This window comes from Carcharodon carcharias, chromosome 2 (assembly GCF_017639515.1).
Source record: "Carcharodon carcharias isolate sCarCar2 chromosome 2, sCarCar2.pri, whole genome shotgun sequence".
Classification (NCBI taxonomy): domain Eukaryota; kingdom Metazoa; phylum Chordata; class Chondrichthyes; order Lamniformes; family Lamnidae; genus Carcharodon; species Carcharodon carcharias.
In genome coordinates this window covers 57,513,359-57,530,590 of record NC_054468.1, presented here as the reverse complement: position 1 = coordinate 57,530,590, position 17,232 = coordinate 57,513,359, and the positions used below count along the sequence as shown (strand labels likewise).

Sequence of the window (17,232 nt, the reverse complement as noted above, 5' to 3'; positions counted from 1 at the left end):
GTATATGGAAACTTCATACACAATTCTGTCCTCCCAATTGGCCTAATGCTATCTGACTTCACCTAAATATTTTAACTGCATACCTAACTGTTTTAACTGTAATTAATCTGCAAAAGGAGTTTGGTGCTTGTGTTATAATGCTTCTGATGTGTCATTCCTCTGGTAGGAGTAAACAAAATTTAACACGTTTGGGAGCACTTATCATTCTTTAAAAAGTGAAGTTTGTTGGACTATTACTCCTACTTCGGTAAAACTCAAAGGGGTGGCCCTCACCTATCTCCCACTAGCCACAGCTCAAAATCAACCTAAAGATCCCAACCACAAAAGAGATCAAAAACACTGCCTAAATCAACAATGGCCCTCATGTCCACCAGGTCTATACCAAGGCTATATGTCTTCGCTCCCTTCAAGCCCTATACCCACCATATAGCCATCCACAGTTTCCTTTCCTAGCACCAAAATAAAAATCATGTGTCCCTCAGAGGCCCATTCACAGTCACCCACTCATCAACTGACACACAAAAGTATTATAAAAACAACATAAAAACAAGAAAGAAAGAAAAAGCGATACAAGAAGAATTGAACAAAGCAAAACAGGAACACAAAAAAGTAGCAGAAAAACCCAGATACAACAACCTATAGGAACATCGGACATAGAATCAGCAGTATGCCATTTAGCCCCTCAAGCCTGCTCCGCCATCAATTAGATCAGGGCTGATTTTCTACCTCAACACCATTTTCCCACACTGTCCCCATATCCCTTGATATCTTTAGTATCCAGAAACCTATTGATCTCTGTCTTGAATATACTCAATTCCTGAGACTCCACAGCCTGCTGGGGTACAAAATTCCAAAGGTTCACCATCATCCAAGTGAAGAAATTCCTCCTCATCTCAGTTCTAAATGGCCTAACTCTTATTTTGAAGCTGTGTCCTCTGGTTCTAGACCTCCAGCCAGGAGAAACATCCTTCTTGCATCTACCTTGTCAAGCTGTATAAGAATTCTGAACATTTCAATTAGATCACCTCTCATTCTTCTAAACTCTAGAGAATACAGGTCCAGTCTCCTCAATCTCTTCTCATAGGATAATCCTGCCATCCCAAGAATCAGTCTGGTGAATCTGCGTTGCATTCCCTCTATGACAAGTATATCCTTCTTTAGGTAAGCAGGCCACAACTGTATGCAATACTCCAAGTGCAGTCTCTCCAAGGCTCTATATAATTGCAGTGAAAACTTCTTTACCCCTGTACTCAAGTCGTCTTGCAAAACTGCTTGCTGCACCTGTGTGCTAGCTTTCAATGACTCATGGGGCAGAATTCTCCCCGCATCGGTGGGGGGGGATGTTGAAGAGCGGGCATGCGGAGGCGCACCTCCGACCGGTGCCCCCAATCAGTTGCACACCGCCATTTTACATGGGCGGGCTAATTAAGGTCCGCCCAGAGTGACGTCCGCATGGAAGCGCTATGCACTCCATGTGTGGGGGGGGGGGGAATCCCTAAACCAGAGTGTGCGACTTTCGCGCATGCACACGAAAGAGCACACTCATCTCCATGAGGCAAAGTGCTGCCTCAGGGAGATCAGCTGTACAATAAAAAAAATATTAAAAATAGAAAAAAAATTCCTTGACATGTTCCCCCATGTGACACTGTCATGAGTTGGGACATGTCCATAACTTTTAAAACCACTTTAATTAAATTTTTAAAAACCTACATGAAACCTCATCCCGCCCGTGGATGAGGTTTCATGCTTTTTCTAATGCCCGCCAGGGCTCCTGGCCTGCCTGCCAACCTTAAGGTTGGACGGGCAGGTCCATTAATTACTTTAATGACTGTCAAAGGCCTTAATTGGCCATTAATAGGTCGGCGGGTGCACAGCAGATTTAGCTGAGCCTCCGCCTACCTGAAAATTTAAATGGGGCGCAGTGATGTCGGGAGTTCCGCCCAACGTCACTGCGCGTCATTTTACGCATCGGAAAGCGGGCCCTGTCCCCTGCTCACCAAAGGGAAAATCCTGGCTATGAACAAGGACATCCAGGTCTTTTTGGACATCAACACTTTCCAATCTCTCACCATTTAAAAAATACTCTGCATTTCTGTTTTTCCTACCAAAGTGGTTAACTTCACATTTTTTTATATGATATTCCAACTGCCATATTCCTGCCCATTCACTTAGCCTGTCTAAATCCCCTTGAAGCCTGTTTGCATCCTCCTCACAACTCATTTCTACCTAGTTTTGTGTCATCAACAAACTTGGAAACATTACATTTGGTCCCCAGAACCAAATCATTGATATAGATTGTGAATAGCTGAGGTCCAAGCACTGATCCTGTGATACCCCAATAGTCATAGCCTGCCAACCTGAGAAATAACCCATTTATTCCTACTGTTTTCTGCCCGTTCTCAAACCTTGCCAGTGTATTGCCATGTGCTCTAATTTTACTAACGAACCTCTTGTTGTAGGACCTTGTCCAAAACTTTCTAAAAATCCAAATACATCCACATCCCCCTTATCTGTTCTGCTATTTACACCCTCACAACGCTCCAACAGGTTTGTCAAACATGATTTCCTTTTCATAAATCCATGTTGACTCTGCCCAATCCTACCATTGTTTTCCAAGTGTGCAGTTATCGCATCCTTTATTATAGATTTTAGCATTTTCCCTATACTGATGTCAAGCTAACAGGTCTGTAGTTCCCTGTCTTCTCTCTTTTCCTCCATTCTTAAACAGCGGGGTTACATTTTCTGCCTTCCAATATTCAGGAACCTTTCCGGAATCTAAGAATTTTGGAAAATGGTCACCAATTCATACATTATCTCTCTAGTCACCTCTTTCAACACTCCAGGATGTACATTATCAGGTCCAGGGGATTTATCAACTTTCAGTCCCATTAGTTTCTCCAATACTACTTATTTAATAATACTAGTTTCTTTCAGTTCCTCATTCCCTTTAGACCCTTGGTACTCTAGTATTTTTGGAAGGCTTTTTTTTATCTTCCTCTTTGAAGACAGACACAAAGTATTTGTTTGCCTTATCTGACATTTCCCTATTCCCCATTATAAATACTCCTGTCTCTGCCTGCATTGGGCCCACATCTGCCTGCGCTAATCTTTTCCTTTTTGGGTCAAAATCCTGGAACTCCCTCCCTAACAGCACTGTGGCTGTAGCTACAGCACATGGACTGCAGCAGTTCAAGAAGGCAACTCACCATTGCCTTTTTAAGGGCAATTAGGGAAGGACAATAAATGCCCTCTAATTTCCTGATTTATACCTTGCCATTCATTACCACTACTGTTTGGTGGTGAAATGCTGGCCCAGCCAGCAACGCCCACATCCCATGAACAAATAAAAAAACCTACAAAGGCTTTTACAGTCTGTTTTTATGTTTTTCACTAGTTTACTCTCACATTCTATTTTCTCTCTGTATCAGTTTCTTGATCCTCTTTTGCTGAATGCTAAAAAGTTTTTGGAAACTTTATAAGCCTCTTCCTTTGATCAAATACAGTCTTTAATTACTCTTGTTCATCAGATTACTTTTACTGTTGGTTTTTTGCCTCAAAGAAATATATATTTGTTGCAAATCTATTTATAATTCTTTAAATGCTTGCCATTGCCTGTCTACCACAGTAGAATGTAGTTTCCCAATCTACCACAGACAACTTGCCCCTCATAGTTTCAATTGTTTAAATTTAAGATCCTTGTTTCGGAATGAACTACATCACCTTCAAACTTAATGTAAAATCATATTATGGTCACTCATTCCTAAAGGGTCCTTTAGAACAAGATTATTAATTAGCCCTTTCTCATTGTACAATACAAGATCTAAAATAGGCTGTTCCCTAGTTGGTTCCTCAACAAACTGTTCTAGAAAAACATCTTGCATACAGCGTTAGTGCTAATTTGGTTTATCCAGTCCATATAAAGATTGAAGTCCCCAATGATTACTGTATTACCCTTGTTACATGCACCTCTAATTTCCTGATTTATACTTTGCCATACATTACCACTACTGTTTGGTGATCTGCATATAACTACCACCAATGTTTGCTGCCCCTTGCTGTTTCTTAGCTCCACCCAAACTGATTCTACATCTTGATTTTCTGATCCAAGATCTTCTCCACTAGTGTACTGATTTCATTCTTTATTAACAGAGCTACCCCACCTCCTTTCCCTTTTTGCCTATCCGTCCTAAATGTTGAATACCCTTGAACATCCACTCCCCAGCCTTGGTCGCCATGCAGCCATGCCTTTGTAATGACAATTAGATCATACCCATTTACTTCCATTTGTGCCATTAATACATCTACATTACCTGAATGCATGCAGCATTTGCAGCAGAGTGCCTTTAATTTTGCCTTAACAATTTTCTGTATTTTGATCCTATTGACGCTGGCCTTTGTTTCTGCTGCCTTCCAGTTTTGCTTACTACTTTTCCTCCTACATTACCAGCTTCACTTTTCTCTTATCCGAAATCCCTCTCTGGTTCCCATCCCCCTGCCAAGCTAGCTTAAATCCTCCACAGCTGTACCAGCATATCTCCCAGTGAGGATACTGGTCCCAGTCCTGCTAAGGCATAATATGTCCACCTTGTACAGGTTCCATCTGCTCCAGAACTGGTCCCAGTACCTCAGAAACCTAAAGCCCTCCCTCCTGCACCATCCCTCCAGCCATACATTCATTTGCTGCATCTTCCTATTTCTGTACTCACAAGCACATGACACTGGGAGTAATCCTGAGTTTACTGCCTTTGAAGTCCTGCTTTTTAAATCTTTTTCCTAGCTCTCAAATATGCTTTCAGGACCTCGTCCCTCTTTCTACCTATGTCATTGGTACCGGTGTGGACCACAACCTCTTATCCTCCCCCATAAGGATGTCCAGCAGCCACTCAATGACTTCCTTGCCCCTGGCACCAGAATAGCAACATACCATCCTGGAGTCACATGAACGGCTGCAGAAATGCCTGCCTGTTCCCCTAAATATTCAACACCCTACCACTATTGCTCTTCCACTCTTCTTCCTCCCCTCCTGCACAGTTGAGCCACCCATGGTATCATGGACCTAACTTTGGGCTGCACTCCTCTGAGGAACCATCGTCTCCACAGTATTCAAAACTGGAGACTGGTTAGTGAGCAAGGTGGACTCAGGGGGCTCCTGCACTACTTGCCAGGTCCTCCTAGATTGACTAGCGATGACTCATCATCTTTTTAGCTGTACTCTCTTAACCTGCAGTCTGACTACCTTCCTAAATGTACTATCCACGCAGTTTTCAGCTTCGCAGATACACCAGAGTGACTCCAGCCATTGTGCGAGTTCTGAAACCCAGAGCTAAAGTTTCTGCAGCTGGTGCCACTTCCTGCATATGTGGTCATCTATGCCACAGGAAGCATTCCAACTTTCCACATACAGTACCTTCCACGAAATGAAATGTCCCAAGGCGCTTTACAAGGGCATTAGAATACAAATCATGACGCCGAGCCACATAAGGAAACATTGGGTCAGATGACCAAAAGCTTGGTCAAAGAGGTAGATTTTAAGAAGTGTCTAAAGGAGGAAAGCAAGGTAGAGAGAGAGAGAGAGGTGTAGGGAGGGAATTCCAGAGCTTGGGGCTTAGGTAACTGAAGGCACATCTACCAATAGTGGAGCAATTAAAATCGGGTATATTCAAGGGGCGAGTATTGGAGGAACACAGATATCTCAGAGGGTTGCGGGGCTGGAAGTGATCACAGGGATAGGGAGGAGCAGGCCATGGACAGATTTGAAATCAAGGATGAGAATTTTAAAGTCAAGACACTGCTTGACCGGGAACTAATGCAAGCCAACGAGCGCAGGGGTGGTAGTGGAACAGGACTTGCTGCAAGTTAAGATACGGGCAACTGAGTTTTGAATGATCTCAAGGTTTTCATTTGGTAGAATGAGACACACTGGCCAGGAGTGCATTGGGATAGTCAAGTCCAGAGGTAATAAAGCCATGAACGAGGGGCTGAGACAGGGACAACGTCTGGCAACGTTACCCAGGTAGAAATAAGCAGTCTTACTGATAGCGTCTATACGAGGTCAGAAGCTCATCATGGGAACAAATGTGACACGAAGGTAATGTAGCAAACAGACTGGCTTGATCTCAAACTGTTGCTAGGGAGAGGAATGGAGTCAATAGCTAGGGAACTGAGTTTGGAGTATTACAAGCCAAACGTAATTTATATCTTCCAACTTCTTTTAAGCAAAGCCTAAAGGAATTGATTAGTTAGAAAATAAAATTGGAGTGCATATTTAGAAATGTTACTGTGAACTCAGTTGGGCCTTTGCTCACAGCAAAATCATTAAAAGTAGAGTAGTTTACCAGCACTTGCTCAAGCTACCAGGAAGGTGGAACAAGCTTTTCTGCAGGCAAAAGCAGAATATGAGGAAAAAGATGCAGCAGGGGAAAACCTTGGTAGCAAAAACAGTAAATGCTGGAGACAGACAGCTGACCAGGCACCATCAGTTAACATTTCAGTTACAGACCCATCAGAACCCAATTCTCCTATGCTTTGTTTTGGAATCTCAGGATTGCAATATGTGCTTTTTGTTTTAAAAGAAGCACAAAATGGCCTCCATTGGATGATCTTAATGCTAATCCTACTGAGGTTTCTGTGCAATGGGGAGAACAAAGAGGGAAAATAACTACTTTTCCTAACATCCTTTACAATGCATTCAAATAGGTGAAATTAAAGAAGAAAAGTTGATCAAGTAGTACAAACATGGCATTTACTTATTTTCAAAAGATACACTATGTGCCCTAGTCCAATATCCTCTGTCTTCTAATTACAGTTAACCTGAAGACAATATTTGACCTTGACTCATTGGAGGTTAATTTTAACTTTTAGCAGAGGCATAAAATGGGCGGTACCGGATATACCACCCATCATACAACCTGCTTGATTTTCTGTTCCATTGACTTCAATACAAAGTTCGAATTCAGCAGACCTTTTCAAAAGAGGTGATCAGTTAGGTCTTGTTCATCAGTGGTATGTTATCTTCGATCAACGTGCGTGTGCATTTGCGTGCACGTGTCTGTATATGTTTGTGTCCCCGTCTTCAAGTACAAAGTTAAGCATACCTTCAAATGTAAGCTAAAACAGTGGGCATGATTGTTGACCATTCATTTATTGACAGTAAATCAGCTAGATTGTGCAATGATAATCGCAGTTTGTGGGTTTCTTTCGGAAAGCAGAGTCAAAAATAATATATTGAAAAGTTATCAACCTTGGAATGATTAGTTGCTACCTTAAATTCAGGTAAAATTTACAATTTAAAAACTCTAAGTTACAACACACGTAAATAACATCACCATGTTTTGAAAATATGTAACAGAAGATTTGTCTATACCTGAAAAGGAGAAAATCTGTGAAGCTTCAGTGCCCCCTTTTGATGGAATTTAGCAAAGCAGCTAGAACAGTAATCCTCTCCACATTCCACACAAACCTTTGGAAAGTATAGAAACATTTTAAGGTGAAACTAGCTGAAATGCACATTGTCTTTTAAATCAGAGACATTTCTCTGTCTCCAAACATATATATAGTTATCTTTAAAGCACAGATGCAGTCAAAAATCAAATGAAATTTAGCTGCTTTAGGGCTGGTTTACAAAATCAAGCTCCCAGTGGGGACCTTTAAATTACTGGGAGCACATATTGGGAATCACAAGCACGCTCATGATTTTCCACACATTATACGGAATGGATAGAAAATTATGGTAAATACATGTGATTTCATGATGTGCATTCCCAGCAGGCAAGGCTTCTCCCTAACAGCAGTTTCATAAAATTAGCTCTTATACACATTGATTTTTGAAAAACATCAAGCTAAAGCAACAGCACTGAGGAAAACATTAAAATATACAAGTAACACTATGAGAACATAAAATTATCTGCACTCAGTAGAATGCTTTGCAGAACAAATACAATCTCTTAAGCAAAGAAGCTGCAAAAATACCGTTCTTAACTGCTGCATAAAAAGATACAAACTACAATGAATCAGATGAAATGTTAAGAAATTCTGCCTTGAATAGGCAGGTATCAAAATTCTGAAACAGGATAATGGGCAAATTACACTGAAAATTCTGCCCATCTCCCCATTGGCAGGTTACATTCCCTAAGAACCTCATTACCATATTTTGAAACAAAATAGACTGTAAAACAAGTGATTTCATGACCCAGGGAATGCTGCAAACTTATGCAATGTTTCTTTTTTTTAAATTCCTCTTCATGCATGAAAATTAAAGTTTGAAAAAAATCAAACTAACACCATTTATGTACATTACACGCACATTTTAGAAAACACAAAAGAAGTTTTTAAATTTTAATGCAAATAATGTTGATGCCATAAATATACTTTCAAAGATGAGCCTAAAAGTTTAGCTGCAAAATGACAGCCTGCTCAGAACTGGAATAAATTCTGGAAATTTGAGTGAGCTGCATTTTTGCCTGAGTAGCAAAGGATATTGTGCAGATGACTGAAACTTGACATAAACAAAAATGGGGCCATTCTGACAAGATAAAATTGTGTTCAAGTCACTAGTCAGAATTTCATTATGGTTTATGCTAAAAAAATCTGCATAATTATGTACTTACACCAATGTTTAAGCACAAGTTTTCATGAAATTTTGGGCAATGTCAGACAAGAACTTCTCAGTCTGATATCAGCTGGACAGGTATGTGATGCATACCCAAACATTATAAGCACTAACCCTATTATAGAATGTAGAGTATTATTACAAGATTTTGAACAAGAAACTCCCACTGGGATGCAAAATAGTGTACTACATGAGGATATAAAGGATTGAAGCAGTTTTAAAGGAGTATGCATTATCATAATGCCAGATTTAGCTCAGTTGTAGCACTCTTGCCTGAGTCAAAAGGGTGTGGGATTTAGGCACCACATCATGACTTGAACACATAATTCAGGCTGACACTTCTTTGCCATATTGAGGGAGAACTGCATTATTGGAGGCACTGTCTTTCAGAAGAGATGTTACACCATCCTCCCAAACGGGGGTAAAAATCAATAGCACTATTTGAAGGGCAGGGAGAGTTCTACTGCTGTTCTGGAAAATCTTTATCACCTAACCAGCATCAGTAAATTATCTGGTCACATCTTATTGCAGAATGTGTGGAATCTTGCTGTGCAGAAACTGATTGGCACATTTTCCAATGGTGGTGACAATTCAAAAATTTTAATTGTCTGTGACAGGCTTTGGAACATCCTGATGTCATTAAAGCTACTACTTAAATGCTAGTTCTTTTTCCTTTCTGCAACAGAGTCCATGATAAGGAATATCTGGCTGGTCTGTAGGAGAACAGAAAGCTCCCACATTTACACATACAGCAATGGACATGTTGAAAGGAGATAGAGAAGGAAGGCCTATGTTGACACAAGCACTGACAGCAGAAATTGATTGTAAAGGGATGGAACTTGTGGTTGTGTCAAACACAACAGCAGCATGATGTCTGTACTGGCAGTGGGCTACAGGTCCTGGTGCAGCCTGTGGCATAACTTAGCAACAAGCTTCCTTTGTAAAGTAATGCTACTACAAGCATTCTTCCTCTAACAAATGCAAATAGTCTTTGTAGTGTTACAACCACATAAGGTATGAAATTACCCCCTATTCTCTCACTCGAAGTTTGACCGTAACAGGGTTTTTGTGTGAATTGAGAGAGAATGGGCTTTGCCAATTCTGTAGGAGTCCCACTATTTATGCTCTCAGATTGTAAAGAATTAGTCAAACAGGTTTTCTTAGGTTAAACAGAAAAACAAATTTATTGAAACTACTTCCCAAATTTAAAAAAGTCACACGCATTCGTACACACACACACACGTACACACACACACGTACAGTAAGAGCATAGGCTTATATGATTTTTACAGTTCATAACAGAAAAACAGGAGTATACAGTTAGCTGTTTCTTGGCTGGTCTCAAATCTATGTTTCTATGTTGTGGCCATTTTGTTCAGTTTTCCTGTATGTAGTTGTACGGAGCAGATTACCACATTTTATTCTCAAAGCTCTCAGTTTCGCAGTAGATTTCTCTTCTCAGGAGGGTTACTTTGCAAAGCCAAGCGCAATACTTCAGAGAGCGAGAACAAGGGGGCACATAGCTTTAGACCTGCATTCAGTCCAGCATTGTCTTTTGTTCTCTCTCTCTCCTTCTTGGTTAGCAGCCCCTAAAAATATCTTGCTAGTTGTATAGTCCAGAGAAATTCTATTAGTTCATGTCTGCTGCAGTTATTGTTTCAGAACAGGTAATTACATTTTGATGTCTTATCTGAGAAACATTTGAAAAGTCTCAGGATGGTGTGAAACCAATAAGGGAATGGGGTCTTTCACATCCCCAAAAAGTGTTGTGTCTATTTTTTTCATCGCACTTTGTGGAATGAGATTGTGTGGACTGCCACAGTCTGGACAGTTTTCCATTGTCTGTAGTGATTGTCCCAGTGTTTTTTTAAACCCAGGCAGAGGAAAAAGAAATAGAAACTGCATCTTTAAAAAGCGCATTCTCGTAACAATATAGACTGGTGTGGGGATTACCAACCAGCAGTTGGAGGAAATATGCCTCCAGCTCTGACCAGCTGTTACAACTGGGTGAGGAGGAGTGAGTTGGCCCCCCTTTTATTCAGCCCTCTCAGTTGGTCACAACAAAGGCTTTAACATTTATTTTCCTCGTAAATGCCTGTTCCACTCCAAATGTGTCAATAAGGAGCAATTCAAACCAGGTTTTCTTGAGTCAAAGAAAGAGTAGGTTTATTGGTTAATAAATCCAACAAAAATAAAGACACACACACACAATGATACGTGATGACGTTGAGCAAGCGTCCTAACATCATCACGTAGTCTCATGATATTTCGTTCAGCGAGCACACGGCCAACTCCAACAATTGAAAGGCCTATTAAGGCCATTAGGGCAATCAAATTCAAATTTACACTGCCCATCCAACTTAACGGTTGGCAGGCAGGTGGCATGAGGTTTCCTAAAGCAAATAAACATCAAATAAAAACTTTATTTTTGAATTAAAAACATGTCCCAACTCAAGAGACAGAATCACATGAGGGAGTTTTATAACAATTGCATTTCCTTTATTTTATTTTAAAACAGCACTTCATCTCCCGGAGGCAGCACCACACCTCAGAGAAACTGAAGCACTCTTTCGTGTGCATCTGCAAAGATTGTGCTAGGCCCACTTGCCCTCCTCCCTCCGCCCGCACAGGCAGAGCTGAGCGCTGCTGCTCGCATTCCAAGCTGGGTGGGCCTTAATTGGCTCACCATTGTAAAATCGCGATGCGGAGCCCATCGCAGGCAGCATCCCTACCGCCCCCAAGCACAAAATCCTGCCCTAGAAGTAAGAAAGTTAGAGTTGAATAAAATGTTAAAAAAAAACTTACGATCAAGTCCTTTGTTTGCCTTTGAGGCCTAGATTGTTGAAAGTCATGGCCGTTTGAAGTTAATTGGTTTCTTGTAAAATTCCAGAATTGATTTGGTTCAGGTCTGCACTTTGTTGAAGACACTCTTGTAGATTAAGAGCTAGAAAGATATCTTTACTGCTTTTTTCCAGTGTTTTCAGATGACTACAATGTTTCTTTCTCCTCCTTCTGATTCTGCTTGCCAGAACCAGTTTTTAAAACTCTTGTCTTTATATTCCCAGAAAAGGAATTCAATTAGCATGTCTTGCAGTCATTGTCGCAGACCAAGTAATCCCATTTTTTGATCTTTTCAATTCCGAAACCTTTGACACATTTCAAGATTGAAATCAACAGGAGACAGAATTATTTCATTTTCCACAGGGGGTTTTGAATGTCTGAGGAGTATCTGACTGGTTAGCAGTTCCTATTGCCTTAATAGAATTACATCTGATCAAAGTCCAGCACTGCGCATTTTTAAAGCATTCCTTTCAAGTGGGTCCCTGCTTGAAGTGGACCTCAACACTGCCACCCCCCACCCCAGGTGTGAAATTCCATGCAACCAATTTGCAGTGCAATTCCTGTAAAAACTTTCCAGAGAAATGGTCAACTTACAGACCACTAACTTACAGACATTAGCTAACTCATGGCCACCATTTTTTAATCAGTGTCTTTCCTTGTATTTTTTTTTAAAAACAAATCTTCTTGAAACACGTCAATATGTCTGTGGTTAGCAGGTGAAGTTGTAGGTAAATCTCAGTCACAGTTTCCTGTCATCATGACACAACCCAGGCATCCCTCAGTTGTTCTCTTCTTCCGAAAAGCAAAGGTGCAGTGAAATTTCCAATGGAAAATACATTATTCCATGTCTGATGTTGGAGGCAAATAGCAGCCTCATAGCAAATGGCAGAAGCACAGATGTGAAAGCAGTTGACGATAAAAAAAAGTAAAAATACTGCAAAATGAGTCTAAAATAATCTCTGTTAAACTCTTTAAATTCTTATCTGCCTTTTTCAGATCATCCAGCAACTGAAATGCCTATTCATACAGGTGAGAAAAGTAATCAAAGACCGGAAAGACGACATTTCATAATTTGCCTCATTTCCACAGAACAGCCTAAAACTGGACAAATATTTACACAACCACCAGAAATAATTCCAGAAATAGTATGAACAAAAAAGTGGGCAAAGATCTAGCATCACAGCAGTTCATTCTCGTTTCACGATTGGAGAAGCACAAATCATGGTATTCCATTGGAAATATCCAGGCTAAGTACTCACCATCAGACATGCCGGAGTGCAGATAGGAAGTCTTGTGGCACACTGGGTAGTTTCCCTGCCTCTGAGACAGAAGCTCTGGGTTCTGAGTCCCACCCAGGTCTTGACAAACAAGGAAGGTGTGTTTATAACATGGCCAAGTAAGTTCAATGTCAACCTGCAAATCCTTTCCACACAGGCCAATGACAGGTAGTGAAAGCAGATGAGATTCCATGCCAACCGTGTGATGGAAAGAATGTTGGCACACCTACCATCACGATCCATAGCTCTGGGCGACAACATGCTTAAATGTTAAAATTAGGCACAATGCCAGTGGCACCTACCCACCCCTGCTGAAATTTTATCAGCAGGAAGGCACTGGGTGGCCTGCTCACTTATCAATTTAAGGGTTTCCTCCTGCCACCACTGGGGTTTTAACCAAGGCGGAGAGGGAGGAAAGCCAGCGCTGTGTCCAGGAAAGGTGAGGCTGAAGTACCACCTTTTTGAGCCCCAGTTCCAATCGGGAAGTCCCCCACTACAAAAAAAGGAAGGTATTCCTCCTACCCCTCCACACTGTCCACCCCAGTCTCCAAAACCCTTTGCCAGGGTTTGCCAATCTGGACCCAGGGAGACCCCAGATTTGCCTTCAAGTCTGACTTCATCAGAGATAAAAACAAAAAAACTGCGGATGCTGGAAATCCAAAACAAAAACAGAATTACCTGGAAAAACTCAGCAGGTCTGGCAGCATCGGCGGAGAAGAAAAGAGTTGACGTTTCGAGTCCTCATGACCCTCGAAGGGTCATGAGGACTCGAAACGTCAACTCTTTTCTTCTCCGCCGATGCTGCCAGACCTGCTGAGTTTTTCCAGGTAATTCTGTTTTTGTTTCTGACTTCATCAGAGCTCATTTCACTGTGGGACTCCCAGCAGGGGGCCATTGCTCCTGGTGGTGCTACTGGGAACCAGAGAGCTGTCAGCCTTTTGATTAGCTGGCAGCTCTCAGAGGTGGGGTCTCCTCCCTTAAGGTAGCGAGGAAGTCCCTCCCTTGGCCAATTAACACCCCAACAGCCATTACATGTCCACGGGCTTGCCAGTCAAGTGGGGGCAGCCTTGTCCCCAATTTTTACATTGGGAGGTGCCCCAGAATAAAACCGAATTCATATGTCACCTTTAATGACATTGCCCTACAGGTATCAATTTATGATCAGTAATAGAGGTAGCAAGATTGGCAAATGCATAAGTTATATAATTGGTTTGTAGCACACAAACCTGGGAAAGGTGCTCTATACATACATTTAATCTACCTTGTGCACAAACATAAGTGTGAACCAGCAAATAAGGTCACAGCAGGGAAAAATAGTAAAAAGGCAAAATTAAGGGCTCCTTATCTGATTGCATGCAGCATTTGTAACAAGATGGATGAACTGATAGCACAAATAGAAATAAATGAGTGTGATATGATAGCCATTACAGAGACAGTTGTAAAGTGACCATGGCTGGACCTGAATATTCATGGGTGTTTGACATGTTGGAAGGCTAGGAAGAAAGGAAACGGAGGTGGGGTAGCTCTATTAATCAAAGATGAGATCAGTACAGTAATTTTTCTTATTCATATGGCTGGGGAAGCAGTTTTAGTTCAAAGTCAACAATCCATTTAACAGAGAAAAAAACAAAAAAACTGCGGATGCTGGAAATCCAAAACAAAAACAGAATTACCTGGAAAAACTCAGCAGGTCTGGCAGCATCGGCGGAGAAGAAAAGAGTTGACGTTTCGAGTCCTCATGACCCTTCGACAGAACTTGAGTTCGAGTCCAGGAAAGAGCTGAAATATAAGCTGGTTTAAGGTGTGTGTGTGGGGGGCGGAGAGATAGAGAGACAGAGAGGTGGAGGGGGTTGGTGTGGTTGTAGCGACAAACAAGCAGTGATAGAAGCAGATCATCAAAAGATGTCAACAACAATAGTACAATAGAACACATAGGTGTTAAAGTTAAAGTTGGTGATATTATCTAAACGAATGTGCTAATTAAGAATGGATGGTAGGGCACTCAAGGTATAGCTCTAGTGGGTTTTTTTTTTATTTTATATAATGGAAATAGGTGGGAAAAGGAAAATCTTTATAATTTATTGGGAAAAAAAAAGAAGGGGGAAACAGAAAGGGGGTGGGGATGGGGGAGGGGACTCACGACCTAAAGTTGTTGAATTCAATATTCAGTCCGGAAGGCTGTAAAGTCCCTAGTCGGAAGATGAGGTGTTGTTCCTCCAGTTTGCGTTGGGCTTCACTGGAACAATGCAGCAAGCCAAGGACAGACATGTGGGCAAGAGAGCAGGGTGGAGTGTTAAAATGGCAAGCGACAGGGAGGTTTGGGTCATTCTTGCGGACAGACCGCAGGTGTTCTGCAAAGCGGTCGCCCAGTTTACGTTTGGTCTCTCCAATGTAGAGGAGACCACATTGGGAGCAACGAATGCAGTAGACTAAGTTGGGGGAAATGCAAGTGAAATGCTGCTTCACTTGAAAGGAGTGTTTGGGTCCTTGGACGGTGAGGAGAGAGGAAGTGAAGGGGCAGGTGTTGCATCTTTTGCGTGGGCAAGGGGTTGTGCCATAGGAGGGGGTTGAGGAGTAGGGGGTGATGGAGGAGTGGACCAGGGTGTCCCGGAGGGAGCGATCCCTACGGAATGCCGATAAGGGGGGTGAAGGGAAGATGTGTTTGGTAGTGGCATCATGCTGGAGTTGGCGGAAATGGCGGAGGATGATCCTTTGAATGCGGAGGCTGGTGGGGTGATAAGTGAGGACAAGGGGGACCCTATCATGTTTCTGGGAGGGAGGAGAAGGAGTGAGGGCGGATGCGCGGGAGATGGGCCGGACACGGTTGAGGGCCCTGTCAACGACCGTGGGTGGAAAACCTCGGTTAAGGAAGAAGGAGGACATGTCAGAGGAACTGTTTTTGAATGTAGCATCATCGGAACAGATGCGACGGAGGCGAAGGAACTGAGAGAATGGGATGGAGTCCTTACAGGAAGTGGGGTGTGAGGAGCTGTAGTCGAGATAGCTGTGGGTGTCGGTGGGTTTGTAATGGATATTGGTGGACAGTCTATCACCAGAGATTGAGACAGAGAGGTCAAGGAAGGGAAGGGAAGTGTCAGAGATGGACCACGTGAAAATGATGGAGGGGTGGAGATTGGAAACAAAATTAATAAATTTTTCCAAGTCCTGACGAGAGCATGAAGCAGCACCAAAGTAATCATCGATGTACCGGAGAAAGAGTTGTGGAAGGGGGCCGGAGTAGGACTGCAACAAGGAATGTTCCACATACCCCATAAAGAGACAGGCATAGCTGGGGCCCATGCGGGTACCCATAGCCTCACCTTTTATTTGGAGGAAGTGAGAGGAGTTGAAGGAGAAATTGTTCAGCGTGAGAACAAGTTCAGCCAGACGGAGGAGAGTAGTGGTGGATGGGGATTGTTCGGGCCTCTGTTCGAGGAAGAAGCTAAGGGCCCTCAGACCATCCTGGTGGGGGATGGAGGTGTAGAGGGATTGGACGTCCATGGTGAAGAGGAAGCGGTAGGGGCCAGGGAACTGGAAATTGTTGATGTGACGTAAGGTGTCAGAGGAATCACGGATGTAGGTGGGAAGGGACTGGACAAGGGGAGAGAGAAGGGAGTCAAGATAACGAGAAATGAGTTCTGTGGGGCAGGAGCAAGCTGAGACGATCGGTCTACCGGGGCAGTTCTGTTTGTGGATTTTGGGTAGGAGATAGAAGCGGGCCGTCCGAGGTTGGGCAACTATCAGGTTGGAAGCTGTGGGAGGGAGATCCCCAGAGGAGATGAGGTCAGTGACAGTCCTGGAAACAGTGGCTTGATGTTCAGTGGTGGGGTCATGGTCCAGGGAGAGGTAGGAGGAAGTGTCTGCGAGTTGACGCTCAGCCTCCGCGTGGTAGAGGTCAGTGCGCCAGACAACAACAGCACCACCCTTGTCAGCGGGTTTGATGACAATACGGCTATGGGTACCCGCATGGGCCCCAGCTATGCCTGTCTCTTTATGGGGTATGTGGAACATTCCTTGTTGCAGTCCTACTCCGGCCCCCTTCCACAACTCTTTCGCCGGTACATCGATGATTACTTTGGTGCTGCTTCATGCTCTCGTCAGGACTTGGAAAAATTTATTAATTTTGCTTCCAATCTCCACCCCTCCATCATTTTCACGTGGTCCATCTCTGACACTTCCCTTCCCTTCCTTGACCTCTCTGTCTCAATCTCTGGTGATAGACTGTCCACCAATATCCATTACAAACCCACCGACACCCACAGCTATCTCGACTACAGCTCCTCACACCCCACTTCCTGTAAGGACTCCATCCCATTCTCTCAGTTCCTTCGCCTCCGTCGCATCTGTTCCGATGATGCTACATTCAAAAACAGTTCCTCTGACATGTCCTCCTTCTTCCTTAACCGAGGTTTTCCACCCACGGTCGTTGACAGGGCCCTCAACCGTGTCCGGCCCATCTCCCGCGCATCCGCCCTCACTCCTTCTCCTCCCTCCCAGAAACATGAT

The 17,232-nt window shown here is 42.9% G+C and overlaps 1 protein-coding gene across 1 annotated transcript in view; it reads right to left on the bottom strand.

The window, feature by feature from the left end:
- The window catches only part of zbbx (zinc finger, B-box domain containing), a 143,288-nt gene that overhangs the window by 101,774 nt on the left and 24,282 nt on the right, over positions 1 to 17,232 (bottom strand). The window contains exon 7 of the mRNA XM_041205303.1: positions 7,364 to 7,459. Within this exon, the coding sequence (XP_041061237.1) occupies positions 7,364 to 7,459 (96 nt within the window). The remainder of the gene's footprint in view (positions 1 to 7,363; positions 7,460 to 17,232) is intronic.